The sequence below is a fragment of the Lagenorhynchus albirostris genome, chromosome 4, assembly GCF_949774975.1.
Source record: "Lagenorhynchus albirostris chromosome 4, mLagAlb1.1, whole genome shotgun sequence".
Classification (NCBI taxonomy): Eukaryota; Metazoa; Chordata; class Mammalia; order Artiodactyla; family Delphinidae; genus Lagenorhynchus; species Lagenorhynchus albirostris.
Window position 1 is genome coordinate 145,107,389 of NC_083098.1, and position 23,233 is coordinate 145,130,621.

The window sequence follows — 23,233 nt, forward strand, 5'->3', positions numbered from 1 at the left end:
GGCCCTGAGTGGTTCTCACTCTGGGTGACATTGCCCCCAGGAGACAAGTGTCTAGAGATGTGAATGGTTGTCACAGCTGGGGTCGGCTTCAGCTGGTAGAGGCCAGGGATGCTGCTAAAATCCCAGCGTACATGGCAACCCCCTCCCCGTGACAGAGAGCAATCGCCCCAGCAGTGCCGCAGTTAGAAGCCAAGCCCGGGGGCTTCGGTGTCGGTCAGACCTGGTTCTGGGCTCACCTTCTAGTTACCACCGGCCTTGGGCATGCCACATCATGTCCCAGGCCTCAGTTTCCCTGTCTGTAAAATGGGCACATTACCACTGAACTCAGAGACGTTCCTGGTCATGAAGCCAGGCCATGAGTGAAAGTCCAGCCTTTCTCAAGCACAGGACGGAGAAGGTGGCCCTCTGTTCTTGATTCCTGGGTCTGGGCTGGGGCCAGCAACCAGAGCCACACCCCTGCCTCCGTGAGGGCCTGAGAGCACATGGGAGGCTAGGGCCAGGGGCCGACCCGCGTTCAGTTCCTGCTTCTTGTCTGAGACCCAGGAGACCCAGTTCTGGCTTCCCAGGCAGGGCTGAGATCCCCTGCTGTCAAACCCAGGTCGGGCCTGGAGCCCAGTGGAAAGACAAAGAGGGAAGGACAGCAGACGCCCAGCCGTCCCCTGTGTGCGTTCCCATTGACTGGGCCAACGGGCCGGGGCAGCACCGGGGCAGAGGGAAGGAGCTGTACGTATGCGCATGCACGCACACACGTGTGCACATGTATGTCGCGTGTGTGCACATGTGCACACGTGTGTGCGGTAAGTGGAAGAGGAAGAGAGAGCAGAGCTGAGGTTGGCGGGGCAGCTGTCAGACTTCCCCAATCCTGGCAGCTGAGGCGGTGTGGCCTCCACATCTGAGCCTGGGTGCCGGGCCCTGGGCAGGCGGGGCAGGGCCTGGAGCCGGTCCAGGACGGAGCTAATGATCAACCAGCCCTTGGGGGCGGTGCAGCAGCGTGGGGCCTGCCTCTCTCCGGAGGCACGGGTGCAGGGAGGAAGTAGGGCAGGAAGAGGGGCCGGTGGCGGCCACTGTGCAGTCAGCTGGGCTGCGGGCGGCAGAGACGGCCTGCGGGGCGAGCCAGTGAGGAGCTGGGAGCGGCCGCCTGGTGCCGCGGTCCTGCAGAGCGGGGCGCAGGTACGGGGCGCTGACGGGCGGGCGAGGACGGCCGAGCAGGCGTCGTCCACAGAGCTGGGTCTTGCCACGGTCGGATCTGAGCCGTCTTGCCTTTCACTTTCTTGGAGACTTTTCTGACCTTTTAGGATCGGGAGGGAGAAGGAGTGGAGTCTGGGGAGGCCCGAAGGCTGTGGGCACTCCCGGGTTAGCGGACTCCCGGGCAGAGCTCTGGGAGCACCCCGTGCTGGCTGGCAGCCATGGCCCCAGTGATGATGTCGGGTTTGACAAAGCACAGTCGCTCCCGTGATCTCGCTTGTCCCCCACTTCACGCAGGCAGCCAGCCAGTGCGTCCCGAAGGTCTGGCCAGGATGCAGGAACATCGCCAGCAAGCAGGGTTCTGGGTCTAGGGGGCCTCAAGTGGGCCTCCACCCTGGGTTGACGCCACCTCTGGTAGACACCACGTGTCCCGGCCCGGGTGGCGCTGTAGCTGTGACCTGGCCACTCTGAGGTCACCGCCTCTGGGCCTCTTCTCCATCAACAAATGGGACGAGTGACTTGACTAGGGGCCCCTACCGGAAGGTTCTAGGGGAAACCCGGACCCAAGGCTTCAGAGCACCAGGTCCTGCCCTGGGTGTGTGGTCCCAGCACATCACTGAGACCCTCCCCCGGCCTGCAGTGACCCCCGGCCCCCTCCGCCGGGAGCCCCAAGCCCTGTCTGGGGGAGTTTCCTAGAGATGACAGACGGCAAAGCCACACTGGCGGGAGTTAGTGTTGCGGGTCCCTTGGGGCGCAGCCTCCCACGGGGCGGGGGGCTGGGTACGGGGGGGCCGTGCCGTGGCTGAGCTTGTGGATAGAGGCGCAGCCGTGGAGGGTGTGCTCAGGTTCAGGGTGGGTGTGGAGGGCTGGACTCAGACCCTCCTGGGTTTAGATCCCACCAGAGCCGCCCCGGCCGGGCGGAGTCAGCACAGCTGTTCACGGAGCCGTCATGGCTCCTCTGTGCAATGGGCGCAGCGCTTGCTCCCGCAGGCCGTCATGAGGACTAAGCGGGGACACTCAGCGCTGCGGGGCGGCGGCTCCCGACCATGACAAGGCTTCCTGTATCCGGTGTTGAGCCGGCGTCTGAGGCCTGAGGTCACTTAATCCTCCTCCCAAAACGCCAACTTTACAGCAGAGAAATTCAAGGCGCGGGGCACCCAGGGCGGCTACTGTCCTGGGGCTGCCGTAACAGAGGGCCACACACTGGGGGCTTCTGACCACAGAAGTTAATTCTCCGCCAGTTCTGGAGGCTGGAAGTCTGAAGCCCAGGTGTGGGGACGGTGCCCCCCTCCCGGGGGGGTGGGCTCTGAGGGAGGGTCCTTCAGCTCTTGGCCGCTGCAGGCGACCCTGGGCTTGTGGGGCGCATCGCCCTGGCCTCCGGCTCCATCGTCACACAGCATCCCAGGTGTGCCTGTGTCCCTCCTCTTCTTATAAGGACCCCAGGCATGCAGGGACACCTCGGTCCTGTGTGACCTCATCCTAACCTCACCTGCAAAGACCCTGTTTCCAAATAAGGTCACCTGGGCTTCCCTGGTGGCGCAGTGGTTGAGAGTCCGCCTGCCGATGCAGGGGACACGGGTTTGTGCCCCGGTCCGGGAAGATTCCACCTGCCGCAGAGCGGCTGGGCCCATGAGCCATGGCCACTGAGCCTGCGCGTACAGAGCCTGTGCTCCGCAACGGGAGAGGCCGCAACAGTGAGAGGTCCGCGTACCACAAATAAGGTCACCTTCTGAGGTTAGCGGTGGACATGACTTTGGGGGTGCACTGGTCACCCCAGTACAGGGGGTGACCAGACAACCCTCAAGAGGTGCTTCTTGGTGAGGTGGACGAGGTCTGCATGGCCCTCGAGGCATTTGCTCAGTACGGGTCCAGAGAAAGCTCTGGCCAGACCTCCCCAAACCATCTCTTCCCTTTGTCCAGCCCGCGTTTATTAAACGCAGCTGTAACCCAGGAGCACCAGCCTTTAATCCATTGACCTCCTTGTAGGTGGTGTTTTCATTCTCATTCTCTGGTGGGTAAACTGAGGCATGGGGCGGTGTTCTGGTGCCAAACTCCCGTCCCCTGGGTTTGGGTGCTGGCTGGGACCTGGGGCCTGTTGCTGACGCATCGGGTGGCCCAACAGTGAACAGAGCAAAGGGGCCAGAGGCCACAGGGAAGGACAGTCCCTGAGTCTCCGCAGGGCCGCCCGTGGGGGCTCTGGACACCCGCCAGGCTGCGAGCTGGGCGGCCCCTCCTGCAGTCGGGAGCCGGCAGCCTGTTGGGCTGAGCAAGGCTATTTTAGGACCCAGCAGGGAGGGACCCTCCCAGGGAGACAGAGCCCACTTCCTCACGCGGGCTGTGACCAGGAACCCCATGCTTACGACTGTCCCCGGCAGCCCTGCCTGATGGGCAGGCCCCTCATCAAGAGTGGGAAGTCCCCTGAGCCCCGAAGCCTTCTGTTTTCTCAGGAAACCAGCCCTGAGCTGCTGGGGGCAGGCCTGTGGGGCAGGGACACAGGTGCTGATGGGCTGGTCCTGACTCCTGGGCGGAGGCGGGGACAAGAGTCAGACGCCCTGGGTGTGGGTTGTGCAAGATGCCTGGCTGTAGAGAGGGGGGGATGAGGACCCCGGCTGGGGGTTATAGAGACCCCACAAACAGGACCTGTGCAGGACAACGGGTCCAAGTGCCCTACTGAGATGCTTCAGAAGAGCAGAACAGCGGGGATAGCAGCCTGGCCTCCAAGCCGCGTAGCCGCGTGCTTCCCGGTCCCGACACCCACCTGTGACCAGGCCACGGTGCCCTCGATGACAGGTGTGGGGCTCGCCGTTTTCAGAGTAAAGAGAGGAAGGAAACAGACGATGGCTTGGCTGGGGGCTGAGGAGGGCCAGGCAGATGGAGCGGCACCCTGAAAGATGCCAGGAGGTCTTCGTGCGTGACAAGGGCGGGGATGGCCCCCGGGGACCAGGGCACAGGGAGTGCAAGGCACCAGGGCTTGAAATGACATTGGACATTTAACAAAGGTTGCTGGAGAATTCTGCAGCAGTGCTGCGTTCCTGGAACCTGCCGGTCCACGCTGCTTCTTCCTCTGGCAAGGGAGCACCCCCCGGCCTCCTCCCTCCTCCCTGGGGGCGAGGGGCTGCCTAGAAGGGTAGCAGGGTGGGCATGGGCAGGGGTGTCTGTGTGGGGGGGGGATGTGAGTGTGTGAGAGAGTGTTAATGTGAGAGTATATATATGTGTGTGTGTGTGTGTGTGTGTGTGTGTGTAGGGGGTTGAGTTGCCCCCCGCCTCGGAGCCCAGCCCGGTTTCTCCATCTGTAGAACGGGGTGATGTCCTTTCCCCGCCGGCTGCAGTGCACCTGGCTGAGGCACCTGGCGCATGCAGGTGTTGACAAATACTTGCGTCTGAGGCCCTCTGGGAGCCTGTGGAGACTCGCCACCGCCCTGGGACAGCCTTGGGTCCGTAGTTCTGAAGAAAATACTCCTTGCTGGGTCTGACGGAGGTCCAGCTTCCCTGACCCTGGTGAAAATTCGAGGCAGGGAAGTGAACCCAAGGCTCCACCCCTCGCAGGTCCCACCTCCACTCTCTCCTCTGTCCTTTCTGCACAAATACAGGAACGAAACTTCCAAGGGATAGAACGCAGCCCTTCTCAGGGTTTAAGACGCTCTGGTGGCTCCTCTGTGCGTTCACGGGGCGCTCAGTGCTGTGCCCCCCGCAACCCTGCGTGCCCCGTGTCCTCTGCCCCAGCCCCCAGCCCCGAGCCCCCAGCCCCGAGGTGACGCGACAGCTGCCGCCATCCGCCCCCGCATCTGCTGCCCATTCTCTGCTGCAGGAAGCGGGTGGAGCCGGGAGGCCGGCCAGGGGCTCTCGGGGTTGTGCAGGCCCAGTGGGTTCTGAGCCCCATGCTCCTCATAGCGTCCTCTGGTCTCTGCTGGGCCCCCTGTTCCCCAGCACCCACCGCAGGACGGGGTGTGGGTCTGGAGGAGGCCACACCTGCTCTCTAGTTTGCAGTTTTGTCCCCAGGAAAGGGGCTCAGAGGTGCGCTCTCCTGTCTCCCTGTGCGTCCCGCTCTGTGCAGAGGGAATTCTTGCCGGCCTGGTCGGGGTTTGGGGTTGAACCCTCCCAGCTCTTCATCAGAGAACAGAGACCTGACAAGAGGACCTTCTCTTGCACTTGCTTCCCGGCCTTGCTGTTGCCCACCTCCGTGTGAGTGAGCGGGGCCATTCCTGTCCCCTCTGTCCCCGAGGTGGAAACTGAGGGGGGCGTAGTTGACTCCCGTCCTTGTGGATGGGGGCAGGGGCTCTGCCTCTGTGCCTCACCCCCCAGCCCAGGCTGCACACCCGCCCTCCCTGTCACCTGTGCCTGGAAGGGGCTCTGTGTCCTGCTGTGTCCTCTAATTGGTGACCAAACCCCAGACCCTGGCAGCACCGTCTGTCGGGTCGGAAAGGGCCTCACTCCTCTCTGGCCCCAGGAAAGAGTGGTGCATAATGACCGGCTCTCGGGGGGAGGCCCAAGGGCACCCCGGGAGTGGGGAGCGGTCTCTGGTTCCTCCCCGGCCACTTCCTCCTTTCCCTCCCTCTGCCACCTGCTTCTTCCCCTCACGGGGCAGCGTGGGACCTGGCCCATTTCCTGCAAAACTGGACAGGGTGAAGTCCTCTTCCGGTGAGAGAAACGGGGCCCACTGAGGCCCCCAGGACGCGGACTTAGTTATAAGGAGCAGCAGGACCCCCTGGGAATCCGAGGCTGGAGTCACAGCCCAGCTGAGCCCCGTATGCAATGGAGCTGCGTACTCTTCTCTCAGGAGATGCGCTGTCTTTGGGGGAGTCTGTCCCTCCCAGCCCTCGGTGGGTGGGAGGTGCAGTGGGCTTATCTCTAAACCACGGTCCCGGGATGTCCCAAGAGGACACCTGCTCTGTTCCCTGTTCCCACACGGCCTTTATTGCTTCCGTGTCGCGCTCGTTGCAGTGCGTGGGCTTCTCGTTGCTGTGGCTTCTCTTGTTGCGGAGCCCGGGCTCTAGGCGCACAGGCTTACACTAGTTGTGGCATGTGGGCTCAGTAGTTGTGGCACACGGGCTTCAGTAGTTGTGGCACACGGGCTTCAGTAGTTGCAGGGCACAGGCTCAGTAGCTGTGGCTCGCGGGCTCTAGAGCGCAGGCTCAGTAGTTGTGGCGCACGGGCTTAGTTGCTCCGCGGCATGTGGGGTCTTCCCGGACCAGGGTTCGAACCTGTGTCCCCTGTATTGGCAGGCGGCTTCTTAACCACTGCGCCACTAGGGGAGCCCCGGTGGGAAGGTTTTGAGCAGCCTCCAGGTGCCAGGATCTGAGCTACCTCCTCAGGGTCTGTTGATGAGTGAGAATGGCCCCTACCCGCCCAGACTGTGCTGTCTGGAGGGGAAGTGGCCGGTGAGCAGAGCTCTGGAAGGATGCTCAAGGGTCCACCAGGCAAAGAGGAGGCGTTCTCTCCTCTTCCCCCAACTCTGGCAGCAGATCTGTGCTGGTGCTGGCCGCCTGTCTTCTTAGAGAGGTCCCCACTGCTGACCCCTGCACTCTCTTCTCTCCACAGAGGCCAGCCCGGCATGCCGGGCCCTTGGCGCTGAGTCCACTGCGTCATGGAGGGCCTGACGGGGAGGGGGCCCGTGGGGCCCCCGGGAGGCAGCGGTGGCCGCGAGGTCCAGAGAGCGGGAGCGAGTGCGTCAGCCGTCTGGGGGCGAGCAGGGCCTGAGGAGGCCAAGGCTACCGTGGGAAGCGGTGAGTGCGGCGTGTGCGTCCACCCTGCCGTCCATTGCACCCAGGATGCCGCTGGACGCCTGCACTGTCAGTGCTTGTGTTGAAGGAGGATATGCCCAGTGAGCATTTACGACAGATGGGGGCCCACCTGGTGCTTCTCCAGGGCGCAGCGGGAGGGGCAGGGGTTGGAACCTCTAGAAATGCAGCTTTGGGTGCCCACAGTTCTGCTTTGTCCTTGGAGGTGAGTCCCGGGGATTCCTCAGGACGGGGCGTCCCTCATTCTTCCAGGAGCGCAAACCAAGGCCCAGGGAGGGGAAGGAAGCAGGGCCTGGGCCAGGCCCCGGGCAGGATTACTTCCTGAACAGCGGAGGATGAGGGGTGTGACCAGGGCAGAGCCATCTCCCACCCGACCTGCCCATGTGCGCACGAGAGGGGCTGTGCCGGGAGCAGGGCTGGGCCACGTGACGTGGAAACCCGAGGGGTGGCCTAGGAGATCTCCAGGACCCCTCTCCCTAACTTCTTGGGTCCTGGAGGCGAGGAGGGAAGGGCGGGGGGAAGGCTGAGGTGGGCCCAGGCCCCTCCCCGAGCCCGGGACAGCCTGTCCTCCTGTCCCTCCCTGGGCTTCCCTTCGTCACATCGTCACCTTCAGCCTGGTCACCTGCTTAGTTGCCTCCAGGGCTCAGCACATAGCAGCTGAGCACATATTGGAATGACGAAGGATCGATGCTTTGGGAGGATGGAAACAAAACCTCATACTCGGTGCCTGGCCCAGAGCCTGACGCCGTGCATGCTTGGCGATTAGAGGTATTTTTACACCTTGGCGATCAGCGGAATTTTTACACCTTGGCGATTAGCGGAGATGGGAAAGGTCGGGGTGGCCTCGTGGGTGCTGACTCCTGTAGTCAGACACCTGCCTGGCCTGGGGATCCCACTGGGCCGGGCGCCCTCCAGTGCTCGCCAGCACGCCACAGAGGAGCTGGGTTCCGCCGGATGCCTGGGGGCCAGACCAGCCTCCCGCACGGCAGCCCAGCCCCGGAGGGGCCGTGAGTCCTGGAGCACGGGGATTCCTGCCGTCGGTGCCGCGGCCAAGCCAGAAGCATTCTGACCGTGTTGCCAAGTGTTTCCTGCCCTAGCTGCCCCACAGCACAGCTGGCATTGGCTGGCATTGGGGTGGACCTGTGAGCCCAGGCAGCGGGGTCTGGGAGCCCCTCCTGTCTTCCTGGGCTCTCTGGCCCCGAGTAGCCAAGTGGCCAGTGGACTCACCCCATCCACCCAGAGCCCCTTCCCGTTTCAGCTTCTTTTGCAAATTGACAACAAAAGTCACAAGAAATAATATAAATAATTCCCACGTACCCCACCCAGGTTCCTCAAATGTTGACATTTTACTACGCTTGCCTTCTCTCTTTCTGCATTCACAGATCTATTTATATTTCAGGACAGTTTAAGAGTAAACTGCAGACACGATGCCCCTTTATCCCCCAGGGCTCTGGCGTGTGTGTTTCCTCAAACCAGGACCTGCCCGTACAGAACCATTGTGCAATTTTTTCAAACTTCCAACTCTCCTGGTTTAAACACCACCATTATCTAATCTGCAGACGGACCTCACTCCCATCCTGCATCTGCCCCCGTAACGTCCTTTCCACCAAAGAAAACCCTGGTCAGGCTCTGCGTTCTGTGGCCGCGTGCCTGTGGAGCTTTCTAACCTGGAGGTTGATACTTTGAAGCTTCTGGGCCAGGTATATTCTGCAGAACGTTTGGGTACAGCTCAGTTCAAGCGTGGCTGTTTTTTCAGGATTGCAGGCAGGCACTCCGGGCAGAAATACCGCGGAAGTGTTCGGTTCCTCTCTGTGCGGCCGACCAGGAGACCTCGATGTCCATTTGTCTGGTCCCTGGTGACGTTCACGGCTCACGTCCATCGCTTGATTAAGGAGACGTTTGACAGCGTACATGTCACTGTCAACGTCACCCTTCTTCCCTTTGTCATGAGTAAGGAGCCCGTGGGAAGATACTTGGGGACTTTGTGACTAGCCGGTTCCTCTGGTCCTAATCAAGGACTAGTTTTATCATCCGTGCAAGGTTCTTGACTGAAATCATGACATTATGATGGTTGCTAAGTGGTGACTTTCTAATGCTGCGTTCTTTTGACATTTGTTAATGGACCTTCCACTGAAAAGAAGAGCTGTCCCCTCTCCCCAGGTATTCATTGATTTATTTTAGCGTGGGTGGGCTCAGAGGTCTTTATTTCTTTCTCTGGACTCTATCAGTTGCTGTCATTATTTATTTTGTTGTTCATATTGCCCCCGATTTGGTCTTGTGATGCACCTCCAGCATCCTGTGAGCACATCCTACTTTCTGGGACAAAAAGAGGCTCACATCTCATCTCTGCTCTCCCTGTCGCAGCCCTGGAATCAGCCGTTCCTCAAGGAGCCCTGGCTTCTCAGGGGGAGGACGGAGCTTAAAGCCGAGATCTGGGTGCCGTGCCCTTATTTGGATTTGACAGGCATTTCTGAGCCCCCGCTCTGGGGATGCAGAGCAAGGAAGGGCTGGAAATGGGCTCTGACCACACAGGCTTAGGGCTGGTATAACGTAGGTGGGGAGAGAGCAGAAATGAGCCTATCGTTTTGCACGGTCCAAGGCCAACGTGGCAGCATCGTGCCCACGGCTGAGCAGTACTTCCCCGGGGTGAAGAGGCTGCAGTGAGGTTCAGCACCATCTCTCGGAACCACAGGTGTTTCCAGATCAGATCCCCTTTGATCTGAAGGCCCTGATTGCTCATCCCATTGTACAGATGAGAACCGAGCAGGGCAGAGACGGGTGTGTGCGTGGAGGGGCCTGGCCAAGATGCAGACTGGGAGCTGGCTTCCCGGCTGGGGGCTGGGGGCTGGGGGCAGGGACAACCAGCAGAGGACCGGCCTCACAGGCCAGTCAAAATCAGAATGCAGCCCCATCTGCCACAGACCCCGAGTTCCCCCTGGGCTGTCACCTGTCCTCTGTGGTCAACAGAGTAAAGGCCCCCAAAGAAGTCCACATTCTAGTCCCCAGAACCTGTGCGCGCGCACACACACACACACACACACACGTTACCTCCGCGGCCAAAGAGACTTTGCAAAGGGGATTAAGGATCGTGAGACGGGAAGATTATCCTGGGGTCAGAGTCACAGAGAGGTTGGAGATGCTGTGCTTTGGGGATGGAGGAGGGGCCTGGAGCCAAGGAATGCGGGGCCCCTCTGGAAGCTGGAGAAGCAAGGACACAGATTCTCTCCTGGAGCCTCCAGAAGAAAGGAACCAGCCCGGCCCACACCTTGTTTTGTCCCAGCAAGACCCGTCTCAAACACCAGAACAGCAAGATAACACTGTGTTGTTTCCAGAAGCCTCTAGGGTAGGGTAATTAGTAACGGCAGCGCAGTAGGAGACTCAGCCTCTGACCTTGTTGGGCTTTATGACCCTGGAGGAAGGGTGTGAACGGTGGTTTATACGGGTGTGGACATACCTTTCTTCTGGAAATACCTGGGGGCTGGCGCCTGTAGCTGAGAGTTGCCTGTTCTCACCTTAATCACAGGATCCTGCTCTGTTACAGACGCTGCTGCCCCTGGCGTTTCTGCACCGGCTGCTGGGCCCTCTCCTGGCCAGATGGGCTCCTACCCCACAGGTAGACGTCCTGGGCGCTACGTCACGCGTCAGTGTTAAGTCTGGGCTGGGGACGTGAATGTGGGATCCCTGGGCGTCCCCCCTTCCCTCCGGCCTCACCCATCCCGTGGGCTTCTGGTTCAGGAGCGTCTAACCCAGGCTTCTCTAATGTGGACGCCCTGCTTTCAGGTCACCCTGAATGAGAGGCTTGTTAAACACTGATGCCTGGGTCCTGCCGGGGTCTGGGGTAGGGCCCAGGACTCTGCATTTTTCACTTGGGGACAGGGTTCGCCTGCACGTGCAAAGGGCTTCCCTCGACTCTGTGTTTGCATCTGCCCACACAAGAGGGGGGCACGGCCCTGGAGGCTGCATGCAGGGGAAGTGAAACCCCAGGAGGGACACCCTGGGGGGGCAGGGGGATGGCAAGGGCCCTCGGGAGAGGCATCGGGGAACTGCTTCCGGGGAGGGGCTCCGAGGACGGAACGGCGGGACTTCCGCAGGGCGCTGATGGGCGGAGGGGGGCAGCAAGAAGCCCCTAACGCCGGAGACCCGACTCCCGAGCCCCAGCTGTGGGGGGCGTGGAGACCCCAGCGTCGTCGGCCGCCCACCTTTGCCGTGACAGCCGCCCATCCTCCGGCTTTTCCTTCGGGTGGGCAGCGCTGCCTGTGGTCACTCGGGATGACCAGGACTGTTGAGCAACGAGGGAGATTATTATGAGATTGACAATTCAACCCCACCCTCTTACGGGAGTAGGAGGGGTCACTTGTTAGAACCGGTTGGGAAATGCTGGGCTGGCTTCCTGCTGGGGGAGGGGCCTGATTCCAGATCCCAGATGTGCTCCTTTGCTCCGGCCCTGCCCCCCAGGACGGGATGGGGATGTCTGCTCGAGGGTCCCCTAGCTGGAAAATTCCAAGGCAGGTGCAAGGCTTATTCAGAGGGTGTGAGGAACCTCCCTCCCCCTCTCCGCGTCCTGTCCCTCTTCCTCTCTCCCTCTCTCTTCTCCCCTGCCCCTGCCCTTCCTCTCCCCTTCATCTCCCCTCTCCAGTTTTGGAACAGCCCATGATCTGAGGATCCCTGCGGCCAGGAGGCCTCTCAGGGGGACGGGGTGTGGGTGGGCAGGGGACATTTGAGCTGGGATCCAATCAAAGGGCACCAGCCAGGCCAGGAATTGGTCTGGGAGAGGAGTGCAAAGGCCCTGGGGTGGGTTGCGGGGGGGGGGGGGGAATGCCTCGATGTCTCAGGGCATCAGAGAGGCGGCCACAGGCTGGAAGGGAGGGGGAGAAGAGGTGGGGCTCTGCGGGCGGGGTGAAGTGCAGGATGCTCCAGGCTGTACCTGGAAAGGTGGAAAGGATCCACATTTTATTCTTCCCGAGAGGCGAAACCACCGGGGTTGTGCTGTCTAATACAGTAGCTACATGTGGCTGTTTATGTTTAAATTTAACTTAAATAAAATTAAAAATCCAGTTCCTCAATTACACTGTCCACATTTCAAGAGCTCAGGGCCCTATGTGGCTGGTGGCCTCTGTGCAGGACAGTGCAGAGAGCAAACATGTCCATTGCTGCAGAAATTTCTGGGGAACAGCAATGCCCAGAGGGCTGAGAGCCAAGGCTTTCCATAAGCCAGAGCTGGCTGGGAGGGGACCCTCTGGCCCTCTGTGGACCAGAGAACCATCTGGAGGGAGGGCCAGGGCTCAGACACTGCTCAGGAGGCCCTATGGGGCAGGGCCACGGTGAGGGGTGAGCACGGTGCGTTCAGCCTGGTTTTGCAGGTGGGTCAGTGGGCTTCGCTAGTGGACCAGCCAGTGGTGTGTGAGGGAAGGAGGTGTCGTTGGTCTGAGCAGGGTGGGGGAGGCGGTCCTTCTGGAGATGGTAAAGAAAGGAGGACAAGCCAGTTTTAGGTGCGGGGGGCGATGAAGAGTTCTAGGATGCCCATGGGGTGTCTGCTGGAGTTTGGATGTCCCGTTAGAGCCCAGGCGTGGAAGCAGTCGGGGCTGGAGGTCACGGTGACTTGGGACCATTTGCTGAATGCCTGCCCTGTGCTGGCCTGTCCTGGGACTGTGACACAGTCCACTTCCTCCCATCTCTGTAAGATATGGGTAGCACGTAACTCATTTACCACCAAAGAAACTGGGCCTCAGGGGAGAAAAGCACCTGTGCAGAGTTCTCACAGGCAGTGCACGTGGGCTGTGAATCCGGGTCCCCGTGATTGTGGGCAAGGACCCTCAGGGAGGGGAAAGCACCCCACAGAACTGGCCTGGGCCAGGGAAACTGCCCACCTTCATCTTCCCCTTCCAGACCTGACTTTGCAGCTGCTGGCTGTGCAGAGGAAAAGCGGATTGCCCGACCCCAGCCTGCAGCAGGTCCTGCGGGGCCGGCTCCGTCTTCTGGAGAATGACAGCTGGGAGGTGGCCCGTGCTCTCGGGGTGAGTCTGGCTCCTCGGGGGGCCTGGGCGGGCAGAGGTGCAGGGGATCCACTCTTGTGAATGGGGTCGAGGAGGAGAGGGCAGTGGACATAGGAGGAGGTCTGTCCATGGTGTCCAGACCTTACCTGATGGTACCACCACCGGGGTGACTTGTCCCCCGTCTGCTCTCCTGGCTGTCTGGCTCCGGGAACAAGGGTCACACAGCCCCAGACACACATGGGCCACCACTTTCTGAATGCCCCAGTCCCTTTCTCCATGGACACCCCACCCTGCTAGGAGTTTGAGTCTCTTCATAGGGAGCAAAAAGGACTGCTGTGAGTTGGTCCTATTCTCTGCTTGATTTGTTGGTGACGGGCCTCGCACAGGCGGACGGTCTGTCAGGAGGTTGGTGGGGAGGAGGCTGAGCTGGGCGACCTCCCCATGGCCTAGGGCTGAGAGGCCACAACCTGACCTCGCGCTCAGCCTGGCCTGACCTTGGCCGAGGTCCCTCAGCCTCTGTGAACGCAGCTTCCTCAGCCACATACAGGAGATGCTTAGCTTTATCACGCCACGGAGCTGCCGTGAGGACCTGCAAGCAGCAGGCATGGTGCACCCAGCACGGTGCTCTGCAGGGGGGCTGCCCCTGTGATGCCCGTCCTGGGTGCGCGCTGGCTCTGGGCTGAATCCCGGCTGTCCCAGGGTCAGACCTCGGAAAGGAGCCGGGACCTTATTTCTTAATCCAGATGGAGATGATAATAGTACCCTCTCCCCCTTGGTCAGCGTCAGCTGGTGTCACTTTTAATGCCCTAGCACCACCAGGAGTGTTCATGGGATGGGTGTCAGGAGAGGGGATGCTGGACCTGCCACAGAGGGTGCAGGTTCAGGGCATGGAGGCTGTGAGCTCCGGGAAGGAGTGGGGCTTGGTACAGCCCTGGGGAGCCACAGCTGGCTTGAGAAGCAGGAGAGGAGCAGCTTGGTTGTAAAAGAATCAGCTCTGTGCTTGCTGTCCATATCAGGGTCACTTAAAAAAAATTAACGAATTAATCTGTGCCGGGTCTTAGTTGCGGCGAGCGAGATCTTCATTGCAGCTTGCGGGATCTTTAGTTATAGCATGCACTCTTAGCTGCGGCATGTGGGATCTAGTTCCCTGACCAGGGATCGAACCCGTGCCCCCTGCATTGGGAACGTGGAGTCTTACCCACTGGCCCCCACCAGGGACGTCCCGCCAGGGTCACTTCTGCAAAACGTTTCTACTGCGTGGCTCCGTCCTCCTGATGGGCAGACGCCCCAAAGCCACTGGGACTGTTTCTCATTTCTGTTTCTTCCCCGTAAGGAGCTATCGGCCAGGCTGCTGTCCATCCACAGTGACCAGGATCGGATTGTGGTGACGTTTAAGACTTTTGAAGAAATCTGGAAGTTTTCCACCTACCACGCTCTCGGTAAGGCGGTGACCCTCGCAGACCCCGTCATGGGGACGCGTGTCACACACCAAGCATTTTATGTTACCAGTCGGGGCTTTAGACTAAGTTAGTTCATGATGGCCTCTGCGGACGTCATCTGTTCTCAGTGAGGTTGTGATGGGCGGAGTCGCAGATGCACACGGGTCTGAGCGCGACTCGCCCCCGGGGCAGCTGAGCTGTCACTGGCCGAGCACAGACCAGGAAACCCTGTTTCAACCTCAACCCAAGTGCTTTCTTTCTGAAACATTCCCTGTTCTAAGGGAGACTTTGGCCGTGTAAGTGCCTCTCCTGGGGAAACTTGCTGCCCCACTCCCGCACTCCCTCAGGAACCTGAGGGCTGAGGAAGTGAGAAATTAGACTCACAGTGACCGTTTCTTGTGCCCCTGGAGCAGGGCTGTGCCCACGCCTGCAGCGCACGTGAGCTCCTTGATCTCCCGTCCCATCTCATAGAAGAGGAGACCGAGGGTCCTAGAAGAAGTAACTAGACCCCGCCCGAACTTCCCAGGGCACAGGGAGGCAGATGAGTTGTCCACCATCACGGCTGGTCCTCTCGCAGCCCAGATGGTCTGACCTGTGGCCTGCCCAGGTAGTGGACGGTACCACGAGTCCCCAAGGACCGGGTGGTCCATCTCCCTGGGCTTGGTCGGCGCAGGGCTCGGCCAACACCCAGCCATCAGGGCTTCCCTGCCGCCGGCCTGGAGCCCACTGGTAACCAGGGCTGTCTGCTCCAGGCTTCACTCATCACTGCCTGGAAAACCTGCTTGTGGACCAGACCTTCTGGCTGCTCGAGCCTGATGAAGACCAGGAGACGGCCATCCAAGTCCACGTGGATGAGGAGGCCTTGAAGCTGACGCACGAGAGCCTCCTTTTCCAGGAAGGTGAGTGCTGTGCAGGCGATGGTGACCTTGGGTAGCTCCTCGCCGGGCTGGGGACGCCCCGGGGCCACGGGCAGCCTAAGGGCTCTGGAGGTGCCGGAGACTGAGGGCGCTTGGGGCAAGGAAAAGCCCCCCCAAGAAATAACAGAAAAGGGGTTTGGCCAGCACCCCCCTAAGCCCGAGTTCCTGACGGAGCTATTGCTCCCAGTACCTCGGTGGCCTCACAGTTGGGCCCCGAGGCCGCAGCAAACAGGCCATTGGCTGCCTATCCTTCCCCAGCCGCAGAGCGGACAAGAGGAGGCCGCTGCGGTCCAAGCAGGAAGGGCCCTTGGGATCACATGTCGAGCCCCTCAGAGCCCAGACAGGGAAACTGAGGCCCAGAGAGCCTGAGGCTGAGCCAGGCTCCCGGGCAAGTCCCGGCGGACTGGGGACTCCAGCCCAGGTCCAGCCTCCAGGTCTGGGCCCCTGGGGCCTCCAGTGTCTTTCTGTGGATGCAGAAACTGGGGTGGGGGAACCCCTGCAGGTATCCCTGGTGGAGAACAGGTAGTCCCGCCTGCAAACTACAGCTGCACCTGTGTCCAGCCGCCTGAATGACCACCCTCTGCCGCTTTGAAGGGCCTTTCTTTGTGCTGTGTCCTGACCACCGCGTGAAAGTGATGAACGGCCTCCAGCCCCTTGGGCAGGCTTCGGGGTTTCCCCGGGCAGAGGCGGCGCTGCCAGTGGACTCCTTGGCCCCCAGCCACAACACATCCTCAGAGGAGCGGACAGCCGCGGAGCCCTTGATTCCGTTCCATCAGTAGGTACCGACCTTTGTTTCTCTGCTTCCTGTGGGTCCAGCGTGTTGTCCGGCCTCCCGGAGACTCCCCCAGGCCCGGGTCCAACCGTAGGCCAAGGCGGGTAGACGGGGACCGGTGTGAGCCCGAGGCAGGCCTGGCCACGACCCCTTCTGCTATTTTCAGTGTGTGGCTTCAGCAAGCCAGCTCTCTGGGCCTCGGGGCTGCCACCTGCACAGCAGGACAGCGACACCGCCCGGCAGGGCTGTCCTGGGATGGGATGGCCTGGGAGTGTACGACATGGGGCTGTGGCTTCCTGTTCTAGCTTGTTCTGGAAAGCTTTTGAGGGAGCTACGTAGCCTGTGCTCATAGCAAGGGAGCACGCAGGGATGTGTGCAGATAAGAACCAAGGCAGGGACGGCCTGGGGAAGGCAGGGACAGGTAACACGCAAGTTCATGCTCGTGTGCTGAACGTGGGGCGTAAACTTGGCTTGAGCTTCCTGGTGGCCAAAGCAAAGAGAGAAACTGCATCTCCTCGTGTTCAGTGTCTATGAAATGACAGTCTGTGGCTGAGTTTCTCTCCCGGGGTGATGGAGGGAGGTCCCCGAGGATGCCAGCATGAGGGACGGCAGGAGACACCTGGGCCGGGGGCCGTGGGGCATGGCTGGAGCTGAAGGCCGCACACCTGGGCGGATGTGTGTGTGTGCGCGCACACGTGCAGTGGGGGCAGGTGGTGGATTTCGCTCGGGTCCCTGGGGGCCATTGACCTGTCCAGCCTACACACAGTTTCAATCTGCCCTAAACCTAAAATCCTCTCTCATCCCACTCCAGGTGGGCTCTTAGGGTCCCCTGGGACCCCATCAACGACTCCATGGGTGGACCTGTGACGCCGGACATCCAGCCAATGGGTAAGTATTTCCACTGGCCCTCCTCCCCTGGGGAAGAGGTGAGTGAGGAAGGGCAGGCACCAGAATTCCCGAAGCTTCTGCACCCACCCTGAATCCTCCCCAAGGCAGAAGAGGTAGCTAGAATCCCCTCCAGTTCCTGAGGCAATAACAGAGGCTCAGAGAGGTCCACTGGCTGGTCCAAACTCACACAGCACGCGGGGAGGCCAGGCCGGGGTCCCTGGGCACCCCGCCTCTAGAGAGTAACTTCCACACCCTATTTGACCAGCACTTCTGCAACTTCTGCTCTCTTTCTGGCACTGGGTCAGACACCTCGGAGGGCCCTCAGACGGTGGAGGTGGGGTGGGCAGGGCCCCGGCTGAATTCGCCACGTGTGCAAATGGAGGAGCGAGAGGCAGGGGTCTTGTTTAGAAAAGACGGCCTGGGTCCCTGGTCCAGTGCACTGGCTCTGCCCCAGGCTGCTTGGTGTCTGGGTGGCCTGTGGACCTGTTAAGTGGACATAAGGCCCCATGGGAGGACACTTACAGCTGGATTTGCCCTGGGTGGGCCCTGGCCTTGGAGGCCGACAGCCCCAGGCCTCAGTTTCTTATCCTCAGCGTGGGGATAAAGAGGCCCCCGCTTCAGGTACCGCGTGGATGTCCAGCCCCTCGTGTGCGGCAGCCCCGCACCCTGGCCAGGTACTGAATCAGCTCCTCAGCAGGACGGCATGTTCCCTGGCCGGGACACCACCCCTGTGGCCGAGGGCCACCCGTCCCTATCCCCCCCAGCACTGACCGTGTGGCCTCCTTCCTGCAGCTGTGGGCCTGGCCTCGGCTGTGGCGGACTGCCAGGGCTCAGGGCCCGAAGAGATGACCTTCCGAAGCGGTGACCACATCGAGATCCTGGGCGCCCAGGTGCCCGGCCTGCCCTGGTGCCTGGGCCGGCACGCGGCCTCCGGCCAGGTCGCCTTTGTGCAGACGAGCCTCATCAGTGCGCAGGGCCAAGCGTCTGAGTGAGTGGCTGAGGCCTCGCCCCCTTCTGACTCCACCCCCCGCCCCTGTGGGAAGCCTACCCCGTCCACCTGCTTCCCAGGTGACAGACCCGCAGTGTCCTGGACGGCACCTCCTGCCCCTCCCTAGCCCCTCTTCCTGGTCGTCACTCCCACCTCCGTCCCCAGGGCTGGGCCTAGCCCAGGGCCACCCCACTGTCCCCAGGGCATGGCTTCAGCTTCCTGTCTGGACCCCTCCCGCCCTTCCTCCAAGTGCTGCCAGGGTTGGTCCCTGAAATACAAAGGTGTCCACGTGCACGGGTGTCCTGGGGCTGCGGGGACAGCATCACAGACTGGGGGCTTAAAACAACAGACTGGAGGCCAGACGTCCAAATCACGGTGTGGCCAGGGCGAGCTCCCTCTGGGGGCTCCACGGGAGGGGACTTCCCGCCTCTTCCAGCTCCTGTGGCTTCAGGCGGTGCTCGTGGCCGCATCACCCCAACCCCTGCCTCTGTCTTCACGTGGCTTCCTCCATCTGTGTCCTCTCGTCTGCCTCTTGTAAGGGCACCAGTCCTTGGATTTAGGGACCATCCGGATAACCAGGATCATCTCCTCGTACCAGGATCCTTGACTTGGTCACGTTTGAAAAGACCCTATTATTTCCAAATAAGGTTACCTTCTGAGGGTCCAGGGGAACATGGGTTTGGGGGGGACGTTATTCAAGCCAGTACACCTGCCATTCCCCTTCATAAAGCCCTTCGAAGCTTTGGGCCTGTCTTTCAAGGCCTCTTGCAACCCAGGCCCTGGTCACCCCCAGTTTCAAGGCCACCACTCACCATTGCGTCACCCTGAGGCCAGCGTGCGGGTTGGCTCACCCCTTCTAGAACGATTCTGGGTTATGCGCCTCCCTCTACGTGAGATGCCCCCTCCACCCCGACCATCCCGTTTTCCTGGGGGCTCTCCATGGCCCCCAGTCTCACCTCCAATGGCTCATCCCTGGGCGCACCCTCCCTGGCTGTGCTCTACTCCCCGTGTGACCTCCCCACCCCCATCCAGGGGATTCTGAGCCAGGACTGTCTGCTCACCTCCAAGTCCCCACTGCCTGGCCCTGGGCAGCAGCAGGGGGGTCTTGAGAGAGTGGTCAGCCGGCACAGCTGTGCTCTTGGCCTTTTGTCGTTAAGACCTCGGCCCAGGGGTCAGTGTAGAGAAAGGACCCTTCACTGGGTCAGCGTCTGCCCCTCGGACGCACTGTGAGATGCTCGTCCTCGGCGCCCCGCTAGCCCTGACGTACACACCGTCTCATTCTTGGCACCTGAGACAGACCAACGCCTCCCAAACCAAGTCTCAGAGGCCACTCTGGCTTCACGACTTGTCCCACCAGTCACTCTGTTTCCTCATTCAAGTGTCTGTCTGCTCCATGGCCTCCTGTTCATCAGAAACTGTTTGAAGCTGGGCTGGGCTCGGATGCCCAGAGCAGCAGCTAGACCCAAGTTTCCCAAAGTGTGTTCCCCCCAGGGCTCCATCTCAAACTTCATCAGTGAGGATGTGCTTCCCACACGCCCTGGCTGGTGGTCCACGGGGATTCCCAGCACGAGGAAGGCACCCAGAGTCTGAAACTTTTCTTTCTCCTGTTGAAATGCGTTCTTCACACTTGACCTCCAGACAACACTACTTTTTTTTTTTTGGCGGTACGCGGGCCTCTCACTGTTGTGGCCTCTCCCGTTGCGGAGCACAGGCTCCGGACGCGCGGGCTCAGCGGCCATGGCTCACGGGCCCAGCCGCTCCGCGGCACGTGGGATCCTCCCAGACTGGGGCAGGAACCCGTGTCCCCTGCATCGGCAGGCGGACTCTCAACCACTGCGCCACCAGGGAAGCCCCAGATAACACTATTAGCTGTTGTTCTGTGGAACACTCCTTGGGCACCCTTGGTCATCATCTCTGGGGAGACCACAACGGCTTAACAGATGTCTGGGCTCCATGTGACTTAAACCTGTCCTGAGCTTGCTAACGGGCTGAGCTGCAATTGCTGTGGGAATGAGCCAGTCTGTTTTGCCCTCCCTTAACCCAGAAGCGTGACGGGGCCCAGTGCCGTTGGTCCCGTTTACAGCTGGAGAAGCCCTAACAGCTTCCCTCATTCACTCAACAGATGTTTACGGAACATCTTTCCTATCCCAGATCTGAGTCTTTTATCTTCTGTTTAATGAGCATTCTGGTAGCTATTCATTTCTTTTAACTTTATTTTGACATAATTTCAGACTTAGGGAAAAGATACAAAGAGGGCATAAAATTCCTGGATGTCCTTCACCCAGGTTGCCCAAATGTTGACATGTTATGACGTTTACTTTCTCCTCTTTTTTTTTTTTTTCCTATGGGAGTCAGTTGCAAACACAATGTCCCTTTACCCCTAAATAATGCGATATGTGTTTCCAGAAATCAGGACATCATTTGCATGACCACAGCACAACTGTCAAAACCAGGAAGTTAACATTGATAGAATCCTGTTATCTGCAGACCTTAGATTTTACCAAATTTTCCGGTAATTCCCTCTATAGCCAAAGAAAATTCCAGACCCCATGTGAGCACCTGTCTGTCTCTTTAGTCTCATTTCCTTGATCTGAGACAGTTCCCTGTTCTCTTTGTCCTTTAGGACACCGACACTTTTGAGGAATACAGGCCTATTTTATCGAATGTCCTGCAATCTACCCTAAGGTTTTCTTTAACTTCTCAAAAGAGCTCCCTCTAAGTTCCGAAGTACGTGTGAAAGTTTCATATTTTGCTGGTAATTTAGCCCTGTAAGCAGAAGTTGCCTCCCCCTCCCTGTCTCCTTCCTGTTTTCCTCTCCCTGAGTTTTTGGAGCACACACGTGCCCTGAGCTCGTGTTGTGTGAGGCTCTGTGTGGAGCTTACAGTGTGGAGGAATTGAGTCTGCTTGCAGCTGTCATGGCCGGCCTTGCAGGGGAAGGGGCATTTAAGGTGGGGCTTTGAAGGCTGCCCAGGAGCTCACCTTCCCAGGATGCTGTGACCAGCTGCATCTGTCATGGCATTTCCCACTCCTGGGCGTCTGCCTCTGGCCAGACAAAGCAACCTTAAGGGCAGGATCTATTTTGTTTTTATCTTGGTGTCTTCACCGCTGGGCACAGGATAGGTATGCAGGGACCATCTGTCAAGTGAGGGAGTGGAAAAGGGTCTTTGTGTGAAATCTTGGAAACGTGCAATCTAAATGCACTTTATTTTTTCCAGCTTGGAAAATGTGATTTTTCTCAATGAAGAGGAAAGGTCTTTCTTCAGCAGCGAAGGACGCTTTTCCGAGGAGGATGCCAGGCAGCTACTCAGGAGGATGTCCAGCACGGACGTCTGCACTGTGTACAGCTTGGGTAGGTGTGCTTGGGTAGGCGCTCTTCCCACCCCCCTCGGGATGACTGCGGGCCCCTCTCAGGACCCGCCGCTGGTTACACCCTACAGCCCATGATTTAGGACAGTTTTCTCGGGGCAGACTTCTGGAAAGACCACGAAGGGTGCAGAGCTGTCCCGTGGCTGAGACCCCATCAGCCCTATGCGGTCGGCACCGGGCTCTGTGAGTTTGGACTGTCCATTCAGCAGAGCTTTGGATGGACCTGCTTCAGCCACTGTTCACAGCGGCACCCACCCCGCTTCCCTTCGGGAATGTTCTGCTTCCTCCGTCACGCCACTGTAATGAATGCCAGACCCTGGGCTCTTAAAGGTGACCAGCCAGTTGCTGTCACTGCCCTCCCGGTAGGTGGGGACATGCCGGGCCAGACACAGAGGAGCCAGGGTAAGGGGCCGGGAGATGCAGGAAAGCGGGCCCGAGCCTCCCAGCTGCCCGAGGATGGGCCTCAGCGAAGCCTTTCCTCCGCTAACTCCAGGTGCCCGCCTAAGGCCCCCTGCTGCACTGGGGCAGGGCCAGCGTGCGGGCCCTGGGCTGCAGTGCAAATCGTAGATGAAGGAAGCGTGTCAGCAGCCACGGCGAAAGGAAATGCAGCAGAGGGGACGGTGCTGGAGCAAACTTACCCCCAGCTCCCACGGGTCGTGGGGACGTAACGTTACAGCTCATTCCTTCACCCCTCTGGATGGAGATAAATGCTCGCGTGTGTACACACCCACACAGATATATGTACACACATGCACACACACTCAGATGAATACATACAGACACACTCAGAGCCATACACGTACACCCACATATCCACCATGTACATATACATATGCACACACTCAAGTGAATACATACACACACATGTACACATGCGTGTACCTATGTACACACACCCACACATATGTACACACACATCTTTTCTGCCTGCTTGCTGACACGTGTTATAAGGCTTTTCCTGCCAATATTAGATTTAAACTTTCGAGATCCCACGAATCAGTTTTTCTTCCTAAACAGGCGTACTTAAATGTGGCCCTGGCATATCAGGCTTAAGCCAGCCTGACACAGGATTTCTTCTCTTTCTGCGGAGGCCGCACTGGGACCCTCGTTTGCGGGGTGTTGTGGGATCCTCTCTGCCGGGTGCTCTGTAGTTGGCAGCACGTCACACTTCCCGTGTGGCTTTACAGCTCTTTTTCCCCTTTGGTCTCTGTGGCAACGCCGTGGGCAATTAGTGCCAGCCCATTTCCAGGAGGTGGGAACTGAGGCACAGGGGAGCGCTGGCAGTGGGAGGGGAGGGGGTTCAATCCCAGATCTGCCGCCCTGCCCCTGGGAGAGCTGACGGGATCAGTGGGGAGCGCGTCCCCTGTTCCCAGAGCGGGAGCTACAGAAGTCAGCGGCCTCTCAGGGAGGATGGAGTCCTGCAGGGGAGGCCTAGGGCGGGGACACGTCCTGGAAGATATGGCTCCTCGGCCAGTGCCCCACCACCCCCGGCCCAGTCCGTTTCCCCTCAGGGAGCTGGTGTCAGGGACGTTACAATTCTGGTGCGCCCCCCCCGCCCCGCCCTGACTTGGCCCTGGACACACAGGGTGCTGGCCAGACGGTGATGCTTTCCTTCTCTCCCTTTTCAGACACAGAAGAAGCTGAGATGCAGCAACAGGAAGAACATGGTACGTTCTTCCCACATGGCCTGGGGTCCCTCCGGTCACGGGGCTGGGCCGTGGGGTGATGCCAGACAGAGGGGGCAGAGCTGGGCTTGGATGGGTGCTGGCCATGGACCTTACTCCTCCGTGGGGGAGGGCTGGAGGGGGGGCGTCGGGTGAGGTGGAGGCGAGGCTCCCCTCCACTGCCGCAGCAGGTCCCCAACAAACATGCCAGCCCCCCTGCACTGTGCCTGTGTAGGGAGGGTGACCTCTCCATGGCCAAGCCCATGCCGGGTCCCCCTGCACT

At 60.0% G+C, this 23,233-nt stretch overlaps 1 protein-coding gene across 6 annotated transcripts in view; it reads left to right on the forward strand.

The window, feature by feature from the left end:
- SH3TC1 (SH3 domain and tetratricopeptide repeats 1) overlaps positions 1–23,233 on the forward strand; it is a 49,741-nt gene that overhangs the window by 11,927 nt on the left and 14,581 nt on the right. For 2 of the 6 annotated variants that reach the window (XM_060148778.1, XM_060148779.1), the window contains 10 exons: positions 6,724–6,908; positions 10,465–10,536; positions 12,810–12,937; positions 14,250–14,355; positions 15,108–15,254; positions 15,867–16,047; positions 16,856–16,932; positions 17,725–17,920; positions 21,136–21,269; positions 22,915–22,953. In XM_060148778.1, coding sequence (XP_060004761.1) covers positions 6,770–6,908; positions 10,465–10,536; positions 12,810–12,937; positions 14,250–14,355; positions 15,108–15,254; positions 15,867–16,047; positions 16,856–16,932; positions 17,725–17,920; positions 21,136–21,269; positions 22,915–22,953 — 1,219 coding nt within the window. In that variant the 5' untranslated portion in view covers positions 6,724–6,769. Of the gene's footprint in view, positions 1–1,036; positions 1,171–6,723; positions 6,909–7,135; positions 8,624–10,464; positions 10,537–12,809; positions 12,938–14,249; positions 14,356–15,107; positions 15,255–15,866; positions 16,048–16,855; positions 16,933–17,724; positions 17,921–21,135; positions 21,270–22,914; positions 22,954–23,233 lie in introns of those variants that run through there. The other 4 variants (XM_060148774.1, XM_060148777.1, XM_060148775.1 and 1 more) reach the window with 4 other exon arrangements.